The 12501-nt window shown below is 43.5% G+C and overlaps 1 protein-coding gene across 16 annotated transcripts in view; it reads right to left on the bottom strand.

The window, feature by feature from the left end:
• DGKG (diacylglycerol kinase gamma) overlaps positions 1-12501 on the bottom strand; it is a 157246-nt gene that overhangs the window by 19353 nt on the left and 125392 nt on the right. For 11 of the 16 annotated variants that reach the window (XM_044004932.1, XM_044004938.1, XM_044004945.1 and 8 more), the window contains 6 exons: positions 12211-12327; positions 10652-10768; positions 9116-9232; positions 7710-7826; positions 5537-5653; positions 3888-4004 (listed from right to left, as the gene is read on the bottom strand). In XM_044004932.1, the coding sequence (XP_043860867.1) occupies positions 3888-4004; positions 5537-5653; positions 7710-7826; positions 9116-9232; positions 10652-10768; positions 12211-12327 (702 nt within the window). The remainder of the gene's footprint in view (positions 1-3887; positions 4005-5536; positions 5654-7709; positions 7827-9115; positions 9233-10651; positions 10769-12210; positions 12328-12501) is intronic. The other 5 variants (XM_044004940.1, XM_044004939.1, XM_044004936.1 and 2 more) reach the window with 5 other exon arrangements.

The raw sequence follows: 12501 nt of genomic DNA, 5'->3' as shown, positions 1-12501 counted from the left end.
AATTGTGCAGTTTGGAAACCTGTCCTCTCATACCTCCCTCCTTCCTTCTCTACCTTCTCTGTCTGTCTGATTTATCTGAGTTCTCCCACTTGAATCAAAATTCTCATCTGTCTGTAATCAGATACACTATGTTGCTCTCATTTCATAGAATAGTGCTGGTGTACTAAAGCTTGTTACATTCCTAGTGTACAATTGTTTCAGAATTATGACTCAGAATAACTGTTTTCTCTTAGAGCTCTGTGCCGATTTAGCTCAGCAACAAACTGGTCCATATGAAAGGGCAGAACATTAAAGTAGGGGGGGGGCCTGGGGTAGCTAGATGGTGCAGTGGATGGAGCACTGGCCCTGGATTCAGGAGTACCTGAGTTCGGATCTGGCCTCAGACACTTAACACTTACTAAGCTGTGTGACCCTGGGCAAGTCACTTAACCCCAATTGCCTCACCCCCCCCCCCCAAAAAAAAAGTATGGGGCCTTATTTTTAAAATCAACTCATTCAATCCTTACCATTCTCGCTAATTTCTCATTCTATCTCTCTTCCCTTTTCATGGCTAAACTTGGGAAAGTCGTCTATATTTAGTATTGTCTACTTTTTCCTCCTCTCTTCTTCTGGAGACAGTCAGGGTTAAGTGACTTACCCAGGGTGACACAACTAGTAAGTGTTTATAAGGTAGATTTGAACTCAGATCCTCCTAACTCCCTATCTGCCCCTCTTTTCACCTTTTCTGAACTCTCTGCAACATGACATCCAACCTTATCATTCAAATGAACCTGCTTTATTCAAAGTCAACCAATGATCTCAATTGTTAAATCTAAGGGACTTTCTCACCCTCATCCTCTGGGGGTCCCTCTGCATTCTGACCTGTGAAAGGTCTTGTTAAGGCTAAAATTCTAGCTAAACTGTCTAAAATATCTAATGAGTGGTCGCCAATAAATTATAAGCTTTAGCAAGAGTTAGACTTTTAAGCATTTATTAAGGATAATAAGAATTTGGTAAGAGAGAGAAAAAGGCCTAGATTCCTATCTATTAAAGGGAGAGCACATTTCTAGCTCCCTTCTCCGCCAGCGTCCTCAGGAAAGAGCCCCAGAGTCAGCGCCAGTCCTCTTCCTTCCTCCTCCCACTAGCTCGCGTCACTTTCCTGACTCCTGGTCTTGCCCTCAAAGACCTTCCCTTCATGGGCAGAACTCTTCTACAGTATGTATCCAGCAGGTGGCGTATTTCCTATCGTTACAGTCTTCGAGACTGTTGATCACCTTCTGGAAGCTTTCTCCTCTAGGAGGTGGAGATGTCCAAAAAAGGTAGTGTAACGATTGGAATAACGCCACCTGCTGGATACTTACTGTAGAGGAGTTCTGCCCATGAAGGGAAGGTCTTTGAGGGCAAGTCCAGGAGTCAGGAAGTGACGCGGGCTAGTGGGAGGAGGAAGGAAGAGACTGGCGCTCAGTCTCGGGCTTCTTTCCTGAGGACGCTGGCGGAGAAGGGAGCTAGAAATGTGCTCTCCCTTTAAGACTAGAGTTCAGGAGAGAGAGTCTATTGCAAAGATAGATCTGGAATCATCCCATGGGAGCTGATCAGCTAACCAAGTAAAACTGTCTAGAATGGACAGAGAAGGTGGCCCAAGGACAGAGAATACCCATGCTTAGTGGGTATGATCTAATTAGCAAGGGGATTGGGAAGGAACAGAAAGGAGGAGAACTTCTATGTTCTGAGTTATTTTTATGTTTGTCTCTCCTATTAGAATGTAAACTCAGTGCAGCTGGGTGGCATTGCAGTGGCTCGAGCACTCCCACAAGGAGCTTACAATTCAGTACAGATGATATTGGGAAAGTCACTTACTCAACTTTTTATGAGGGAAAGGGGAGAGCATGGCTGAGGATGAGGAGGTAAAAAATGATTTGATGGATTTTGCTTTGGGGACTGGATGACCCAACCAGTGGTTATTCATAATATGCCTGGCACATACTAAGTACTTAATCCAGCCCTTTCCCTCTCCCTCTTTCCCCCCCCCTCTCCCCCACCTAGAATCACTAACATTACATTGGCTGCTCATTTTCTCATGTGCCCACCACTCAGGGAACCCTCCTTTCTCAGATGAGTCAATGGTCTCTGAAATGGGACCTCAGGTGAGATTGTCTTTCTTAGTCTTCCTTGCCTTGACCTTTCTCCATACAGCTTTGGAAAGAATGAACTTCTCTTTGTCCCTTCTCCTGATATGTATGGTTCCCCCTGGCTCCTAGGACTGTGTGTTTCTCTCTCTTTCTGTCTGTCTGTCTGTCTGTCTGTCTGTCTGTCCTCTCCCTCTCTCCCTCCCTCCCTCTCTTCCCCTCCCTCCCTCTTCTTCTCCCTCTCCCTCTCTCCCTCCTCTCTTCTCTCATTCTCTCTCTGTCTGTCTGTCTCCCCCTCCCTCCCTCTCTTTCTTTATCTCTTCCTCTTCCTCTCTCCTCTCTTCTCTCTCTGTCTCTCTTACACACACACACACACACACACACACACACATACCCTCTACCTCTTTCTATCATCTATCTTTCAACCTATCATTTACTCTTTGCATAAAGTCCTAAAGTAAGGAGGGAAATTCATTCCCCTTTGGAAAAACTGATTCTTCAGAGGTCTACTTGACATCAAGCCTGGATCAATTTCTCTGTACCTTCCACTGATTGCTCCTATCTTTGTCCTACTGGGCCCATCAGAGTAAGGGAAATTCATCTTTCAAATAGCCACCCTTCAAATTGATGAAGACAGATACAAGGTCCCTTCTAAATCTGCTCTTCCCTCATCCCAATTTGTGCTGCTCCTTCATGTGCTGCTGCTGAATGGGACCTTGACTTGTCACTGTCCAACTCACTCTCCTCTAGCTCATCTCCTGTTAGTCAAAGTCCTTGCTTAAGTATGGCATCCAAATCGAACACAAAACTCCCAAGACATTGTCTGAGGAGGTCAGAGGAGAAACAGCAGGTCTACCATCTCCCTCTTTCAAGATACCACCCCTTTTTAATGCAACCTAGACTTATAAGAGGCATAGCAAATTATATGTCTTGTGCAAGAGTCTAGAAGATCTGGGTTCAAGTTCTGTAGGTAAAAATGGCTGGGTGATCCTAGGCAAGTCACTTCACCTCTAAGTGGTGTAGTGGATAGTGTTAGGACTGGAGTCAGGAAGCCCAAAGTTCAAAGCCAGCCTCTGACTAGCTCTGGACCATTAGCAAGTCACATAACCCCATTTTGCCTCAGTTTCTGAAATTCTGAAATAAAGATAATAATAACACTTGCCTCATATGGGCGTTGTGAGAATCAAATGATCTAATATGTATAAAGTGCTTAGCCTAGAGGTGGCAAACAGTAGGTATATAATTAATGCTTGTTTCCTTCTACTTCCCTTCCCATTTAACTTGAGAGTACCCCAGAAAACTAAGTCTCTTAAGAACATAAGTTGCAAAATAGGTGTTGATCTTCATGGGTGGAGGGCATTTCCTCAGTGGGAGTCCCTCACAGCAGCATAATCATGTCTGGTACCATTTGAGATCCTATAACCTTTTGTGCTTGTCCTACAACACTGGTGGCTCATGTTTCCCTTTAATTCCCAGGAATTAAAGAAGGTCTAAAGGGGGCTTACCCAGGGGCTCTTAAGTCTGTCATATTTGCCCAGGGTTACATAGACCTTCTGAGCTGTCAATGGAAGGGCAAAATCATCAGCATTCTTGGGAAAGCACAAACACCTTGGGAGACTGAAGCACTATAGATCCTGCCAATGTCGGATAGCCCAGGGCAGAGGCACGAGGAGGAGTCCATTATCATCTGGCCTTTGTGAGTGAATTCCTGGTTGGGATTGGGTGATATTATAAAGCAGGTGAATGAATTAAGAACAGATGATTCTGGGCAAACCATCTTACCTGTAATTTGTCTGTATCTGTGTCTGTGGGAATCTGATTTACATCAATTATGGATTTTTCAGAACTAGGACCAGCTGGAGAGACTTCGATAGACTCACTGTCAATGACTTTCTTCTCCTTTGAAGAGGGAAGAGAAAAAGTCAAAAAACATTCCAACAAACTGAAATGGAAAGGGATTCCCTTGGCCACATATTTACGAGAAAACCACAATGAACATTATAGATGCTCTATTTTAATTTTATTTATTTATTTTTAAAATTTTCCCATTTATATTTTAATCTATATTGAAAGTGAAGGTCCATGGCTTGAGTTTGAAATTCTTTTCTTGGACTACAAACACAATTCAGATGAAGGAACAGAGTGGGGAGAGAGTGAGAGAGAGACAGAGAAAGACCAAGACAGAGAGAGACTGAGACTGAGACCGAGGGGGGGGGTAGAAAGAGACAGAGAGACCCAGAGAGACAGAGACAGAGAGACAGAGAGACAGAGACAGAGAGAGAAGCACCCAGCTTAACATGTAGTCAGAAGCTTTCCAAAGTAGGATCACGGATGTAGAGCTGAAAGGGACCTCAGAGCCCAGTTTAATCTAACAACCTTCTTTTTATAAGGTGGGAGCAGACTGAGATCTAGGGAACTAAAGTAAGCTTTCCAAGGTCACACAGCTAGTAACTGACCAAGGGAAGGTTTGAACCCAGGTCTTCTGACCCCAGAAGTTCTTTCCACTGCCTTATGTTGTGAATTAAAGAAAGTCTAGAGGGGCTTACCCAGGGGGTCTTAAGTTTCTTATGCTTGCTCTCACTTTAATTTGAAGACACTGACTATGGATCATTTGGGAGAGACATTGCTGAACACAAAGGGGAAAATGCCTGGGAAACAGGATGCTACAAAAACATGGCAACTAACTTGGGAACCATCAGTTTGATTAACTTGGGCTCTGAGGAGGATGCTCAAGTTCTTGAAATCAGAGATGATACCATTCTTTTTATTTGTATCCCTGGTACTCAGCACAGTGCCTGATACAGCAGGTGCTTAATAAATGCTTGTTCCTTTTCAATTCCTCTTAACCTCAGAGTGCCCCAGGAAACTAACTCTCTAAGAACATAAGTTGCAGAATAGATGCTGGTCTTCATGGGTGGAGGGCATTTCCTCATTAGGAGTCCCTCACAACATAATCATAGGCCTGGTACCACCTGAGATCCTATAACCATTTTTTAAAGAATAAGATAGTAGTTTATTTAGGGGCTGGGGAAGGGAAAGGAGACCAAGAGAGAAATCCTCGGACTTCTTCTCATGGGAAGAAAGGCATGGCACAGAGCATGGCTCTGAGATACCAATCTCTGATCCTATAACCTTTTGTGCTTGTCCTGCAACACTGGTGGCTCATACTTCCCTCTCTGCAGTCCAGGGCTACATAGACCTTCTGAGCTGTCAATGGAAGGGCAAAATCATCAACACTCTTGGGAAAACAGAAGCAGCTTGGGAGACTGAAGCACTATAGATTCTGCCATCTCCAGGTGGCCCAGGCCAGGGACCTGAGGAGGAATCCATTACCATCTGTCCTTTGTGAGTGAATTCCTGGCTGGGCTTGGGTGATATTACAAAGCAGGTGAATGAATTAAGAAGAGAAGATTCTGGGCAAACCACCTCACCTCTAATTTGTCAGCATCTGCATTTGTGGCATCTGATTTTAGATCAGTTATGGATTTCTCAGGGCTAGGACCAGCTGGAGAGACTTTGGTGGACTCACTCTCAATGGCTTTCTTCTCCTTTGAAGAAGAGAAAAAAAAAATTCAATAACATTCCAACAAACTCAAATGGAAAGGCATTCCTTTGGCCAGATATTTACTTAGAAAACCACAAATGAACATTGCCTATGTTATATTTTATTTTAATTGATTTTGTTAAAAATTTCTCATTTATATTAGAATCTATACTGGGAGTGAAGGCCCATGGGTCTGAAACTTCTTTTCTTAGACTACAAACACTTAATTCAGATGAAAGAAGAGAATGGGAGAGAGAGACTGTGATGTAGTCAGGAACTTTCCCAAGAAGGATCATAGACTTATAGCTGGAAGGGACTTCAGAGCCCAGTCTATTCTGACATCCCTCATTTTATAAGGAGAGAGTAGACTGAGATGCAGGGGGTTAAAGTAAGGTAAGTTTACACAGATAGTAAGCGACTGCAATTCTGCCTTGCATAATTGAGCTCATAGAGCACAACACCTTTTTTGATTTGGGCACACCATGCTGGGCAGTTCTGTGCCAGTGTCTGCCATGTCTTAAATCAATTCCAAAGTTCTTTAGAGAGACCTTGAGAGTGTTCTTGTATCCCTTCTTCTGAGTACCATGTGAGTGTTTGCCTTGTGTGAGTTCTCTGTAAAGTAGTCTTTTAGGCAAACATATGTTTGGCATTTGAACAACATGTTCAGCTCATTGGAGTTGCCATTTCTTCAGTACCATTTGAATGATTGGCCTTTCAGCTTGAAAAAGGACCTGTGTGTCTGGTACCTTGTCCTGTGTAACAATTGGAATGATGCCACCTGCTAGAGAGTTACTGTAGGAAAGCTCCGCCATGAGGGGAAGACATCTGAGGGCAAACCATGTGGCTTGGGAGGTTAGTTCCTTGGCGTCAGGAAGTGACGTTTGCTCGTGGATACTGTCTATCAAAGCTATCAGCCAATTAGCTTGGAGCTGTGTGTGTGGGGACAGGACGTTTCCAGTTTTCACAGGAGGCTTGTGGGATGAAGAAGGGATGGTTCTCTCTTTCGTGAGCACTCTCATGGAGAGGGGAGCTAGAAATGCTGGCTCCCTGAGATAGATAGATGTAGGCATCTAGGCTTCTTTTTCTCTCTTCACCAAATTCTTATTCTCCTTAATAAATGCTTAAAAGTCTAAACTCTTGCTAAAGCTTCTAATTTATTGGCGACCACTCATTAGATATTTTAGACAGTATAGCTAGATAGCAACTTTACACGTGCTAGGTGATCTTCAGAATCTTCCTAAGACAATTCAGATGGAAGTCATTCAGTATCCTGGCCTGGTGCTGGTAGACTGTCTAGGTTTCACAGGCATACAACAATGAGGTCAGCACAATGGCTCTGTAGACCTTCAGGAGCCTAATGCTTCTTCTCTCCCACACTTCCCTTTGGAACCTCCTAAACACCGAGTTAGTTCTGGCAATGAGGGCATCAACGTCATCATCTACATGGACATCTCTGGAAAGTATACTGCCAAGGTAAGTGAACTTGCCCACAACATTCAAAACTCCTCCATTTGCTGTAACCAATGGTTCCACATATGCATGGTGTGGGGTTGGCTGAAGGAAAACATGTGTTTTCTTGGTGTTAATTGTTAGGTCAAAATTAGCACAAGCAGTAGAGAAATGATCCCATCTCTGTTGCATCTCAGCCTCAGATAGTGCATTGAATGCACAATCAGCTGTGAATAAAAAGTCACACCAACTCTTCCTCCACTTTAGTGTTGACTTGTAGCCATTTCAAGTTAAATAATTTACCATCAGTGTAGTATGATCTGAAATCCTATAACCTTTTGTGCTTGTCCTGCAACACTGGTGGCTCATGCTTCCCTCTCTGCAGCCCAGGGCTACATAGACCTTCTGACCTATCAATGGAAGGGAAAAATCACCAGCACTCTGGAAAACAGAAGCAGCTTGGGAGACTGAAGCACTATAGATTCTGCCATCTCCAGGCGGCCCAGGCCAGGGATCTGAGGAGGAATCCATTATCATCTGGCCTTTGTGAATGAATTCCTGGCTGAGGTTGGGTGAATTAAGGTTAGAAGGGTTTGGGCAAACCACCTCACCTCTAATTTGTCTTCATCTGTGTTTGTGGAATCTGATTTTAGATCAGTTGTGGATTTCTCAGGGCTAGGACCAACTGGAGAGACTTTAGTGGACTCACTCTCAATAGCTTTCTTCTCCTTTGAAGAGGGAAAAGAAAAAGTCAATAACCTTCCAACAAACTCAAATGGAAAGGGATTCCCTTGGCTACATATTTACTTCGAAAACCACAAATGAACATTACTTATGCAATATTGTATTTTAATTTATTTCATTAAAAATTTCCCATTCATATTTTAATTTCTACTGGGAGTGAAGGCCCATGGGCTTCATTTTGACACTTCTCAGACTACAAACACTTAATTCAGATGAAAGATCAAGAGGGAGGGAAGGCAAGGGGGTTGGGGACACACACACACACACACACACACACACACAGAGCCTATGATGTAGTCAGAAACTTTCCAAAGTACGATCAATAGACATAGAGCTGAAAGGGACCTCAGTGCCCAGGTTAATCTAACACCCCTTATTCTATAAGGAGGGAGCAGACTGAGGGCTAGGGAACTAAAGTAAGTTTTCCAAGGTCACAGAACTAGTAAGTGACCAAGGGAAGGTTTGAACCCTGGTCTTCTGATCCCAGAAGCTCTTTCCAGTGCCTCATGTGAATTAAAGAAAGTCTAGAGCGGCTTACCCAGGGGCTCTTAAGGCTCTTATGACTGCTCTCACTTTAATTTGAAGACACTGACTATGGATCATTTGGGAGAGACATTGCTGAACACAAAGGGGAAAATGCCAGGGAAACAGGATGCTACAAAAACATGGCAACTAACTTGGGAACCATCAGTTTTATTAACTTGGGCTCTGAGGAGGATGCCCAAGTACCTCGAGATCAGAGATGGTCCTATTCTTTTTATGTGTATCTCAGGTACTCAGCACAGTGCCTAATACAGCAGGTGCTTAATAAATGCTTGTTGCTGTCCAATTCCTCTTAACCCCAGAGTGCCCCAGGAAACTAACTCTCTAATAACATAAGTTGCAGAATAGGTGCTGATCTTCATGGGTGGAGGGCATTTTCTCATTGGGAGTCCCTCACACCAATAAAACCACAGGTCTGGCATGATCTGAAATCCTATAACCTTTTGTATTTGCCCTGGTGGCTCATGCTTCCCTCTCTGCAGCCCAGGGCTACATAGACCTACTGAGCTTTCAATAAAAGGGCAAAATCATCAACACTCTTGGGAAAACAGAAGCAGCTTGGGAGACTGAAGCACTATAGATTCTGCCATCTCCAGGTGGCCCAGGCCAGGGATCTGAGGAGGAATCCATTACCATCTGTCCTTTGTGAGTGAATTCCTGGCTGGCTTGGCTGATATTACAAAGCAGGTGAATGAATTAAGAAGAGAAGATTCTGGGCAAACCACCTCACCTCTAACTTGTCTGCATCTGTGTCTGTGGAATCTGATTTTAGATCAGTTGTGGATTTCTCAGGGCTAGGACCAGCTGGAGAGACTTTGGTGGACCCATTCTCGATGGTTTTCTTCTCCTTTGAAGAGGGAAAAGAAAAAGTCAACGTTCTAATAAACTCAAATGGAAAGGGATTCCTTTGGCCACATATTTACTTAGAAAACCAAACCATAAATGAACAATACCTATGTTCTATTTTATTTTTGTTTATTTTGTTTAAAATTTCCCACATATTGTAATTTGTATTACACTGAGAGTGAAGGCCTATGAGCTTGATTTAGAAACTTCTTAGACTACAGCACTTTATTCAGATGAAAGAACAGAAGGGAATGTTGGAGGTGGGGGGAGGAGAGAGAGAGAGAGAGAGAGAGAGAGAGAGAGAGAGAGAGAGAGAGAGAGAGAGAGAGAGAGAGAGAGAGAGAAGGATACAGAGACAGAGAGACAGAGAGACAGAGAGAGACAGAGACAGAGAGACAGAAACAGAGACAGAGAGACAGAGTCAGCTGGCCAGCCGACCAGCCTATGATGTAGTCAGAAACTTTCCAAAACATGATCAACAGACCTAGAACTGAAAGAGACCTCAGTGCCCAGTTTAATCTAACACCCCTCATTTTATAAGGAGGGAGCAGACTGAGGTCTAGGGAACTAAAGTAAGTTTTCCAAGGTCACACAGCTAGTAAGTAACCAAGGGAACGTTTGAATCCTGTTCTTCTGACCCCAGAAATTCTTTCCACTGTCCCATGTTGTGAATTAAAGAAGATCCAAAGGGCTTATTATACTTGCCCTCACTTTAATTCGAAGACACTGACTATGGATCATTTGAGAAAGACATTGCTGAACACAAAGGGGAAAATGCCAGGGAAACAGGATGCTACAAAGACATAGCAACTAACTTGAGAACCATCAGTTTGATTAACTTGGGCTCTGAGGAGGATGCTCAAGTACCTTGAGATCAGAGACGGTCCTATTCTTTTTATTTGTATCCCAGGTACTCAGCACAGTGCCTACTATAGCAGGTGCTTAATAAATGCTTGTTCCTGTCCAATTCCTCTTAACCCCAGAGTGCCCCAGGAAACTAACTCTCTAATAACATAAGTTGCAGAATAGGTGCTGATCTTCATGGGTGGAGGGCATTTTCTCATTGGGAGTCCCTCACACCAATAAAACCACAGGTCTGGCATGATCTGAAATCCTATAACCTTTTGTGTTTGCCCTGCAACACTGGTGGCTCATGCTTCCCTCTCTGCAGCCCAGGGCTTCATAGACCTACTGAGCTTTCAATAAAAGGGCAAAATCATCAGCACTCTTGGGAAAACAGAAGCAGCTTGGGAGACTGAAGCACTATAGATTCTGCCATCTCCAGGTGGCCCAGGCCAGGGATCTGAGGAGGAATCCATTACCATCTGTCCTTTGTGAGTGAATTCCTGGCTGGGCTTGGGTGATATTACAAAGCAGGTGAATGAATTAAGAAGAGAAGATTCTGGGCACACCACCTCACCTCTAATTTGTCTGCATCTGTGTCTGTGGAATCTGATTTTAGATCAGTTGTGGATTTCTCAGGGCTAGGACCAGCTGGAGAGACTTTGGTGGACCCATTCTCGATGGCTTTCTTCTCCTTTGAAGAGGGAAAAGAAAAAGTCAACGTTCTAATAAACTCAAATGGAAAGGGATTCCTTTGGCCCCATATTTACTTAGAAAACCAAACTACAAATGAACAATACCTATGTTCTATTTTATTTTTGTCTATTTTGTTTAAAATTTCCCATATATTGTAATCTGTATTACACTGGGAGTGAAGGCCTATGAGCTTGATTTAGAAACTTCTTAGACTACAGCACTTTATTCAGATGAAAGAACAGAAGGGAATGTTGGGGGGGGAGAGAAAGAGAGAGACAGAGAGAGAGAAAGGCAGAGACAGAGAGAAAGAAGGAAAAGGAGATAGACAGAGACAGAGATAGAGAGACAGAAACAGAGACAGAGAGAAAGAGGGAAAAGGAGACAGAAACAGAGAAAGAGAGACAGAGGGACAGAGAGACAGACAGAGACAGAGAGACAGAGTCAGCTGGCCAGCCGACCAGCCTATGATGTAGTCAGAAACTTTCCAAAGCATGATCAACAGACCTAGAACTGAAAGAGACCTCAGTGCCCAGTTTAATCTAACACCCCTCATTTTATAAGGAGGGAGCAGACTGAGGTCTAGGGAACTAAAGTAAGTTTTCCAAGGTCACACAGCTAGTAAGTAACCAAGGGAACGTTTGAATCCTGTTCTTCTGACCCCAGAAATTCTTTCCACTGCCCCATGTTGTGAATTAAAGAAGATCCAAAGGGCTTATTATACTTGCCCTCACTTTAATTCGAAGACACTGACTATGGATCATTTGAGAAAGACATTGCTGAACACAAAGGGGAAAATGCCAGGGAAACAGGATGCTACAAAGACATAGCAATTAACTTGAGAATCATCAGTTTGATTAACTTGGGCTCTGAGGAGGATGCCCAAGTACCTTGAGATCAGAGATGGTCTTGTTCTTTTTATTTGTATCCCAGGTACTCAGCACAGTGCCTACTATAGCAGGTACTTAATAAATGCTTGTTCCTATCCAATTCCTCTTAACCCCAGAGTGCCCCAGGAAACTAACTCTCTAATAACATAAGTTGCAGAATAGGTGCTGATCTTCATGGGTGGAGGGCATTTCCTCACTGGGAGTTCCTCACACCAGTAAAACTACAGGTATGATACCATCTGAGATCATATAACCTTTTGTGCTTGTCCTGCAACACTGGTGGCTCATGCTTCCCTCTCTGCAGCCCAGGGCTACATAGACCTTCTGAGCTGTCAATGGAAGGGCAAAATCATCAGCACTCTTGGGAAAACAGAAGCAGCTTGGGAGACTGAAGCACTATAGATTCTGCCATCTCCAGGTGGCCCAGGCCAGGGATCTGAGGAGGAATCCATTACCATCTGTCCTTTGTGAGTGAATTCCTGGCTGGGCTTGGGTGATATTACAAAGCAGGTGAATGAATTAAGAAGAGAGGATTCTGGGCATACCACCTCACCTCTAATTTGTCTTCATCTGTGTATGTGGCATCTGATTTTAGATCAGTTGTGGATTTCTCAGGGCTAGGACCAGCTGGAGAGACTTTGGTGGACTCACTCTCAATGGCTTTCTTCTCCTTTGAAGAAGAGAAAAAAAATTCAATAACATTCCAACAAACTCAAATGGAAAGGCATTCCTTTGGCCAGATATTTACTTAGAAAACCACAAATGAACATTGCCTATGTTCTATTTTATTTTAATTGATTTTGTTAAAAATTTCCCATTTATATTAGGATCTATACTGGGAGTG

This window comes from Dromiciops gliroides, chromosome 4 (assembly GCF_019393635.1).
Source record: "Dromiciops gliroides isolate mDroGli1 chromosome 4, mDroGli1.pri, whole genome shotgun sequence".
Classification (NCBI taxonomy): domain Eukaryota; kingdom Metazoa; phylum Chordata; class Mammalia; order Microbiotheria; family Microbiotheriidae; genus Dromiciops; species Dromiciops gliroides.
Note: the sequence above shows the minus strand (reverse complement) of the source record. Positions and strands in the feature narration are given on the sequence as shown.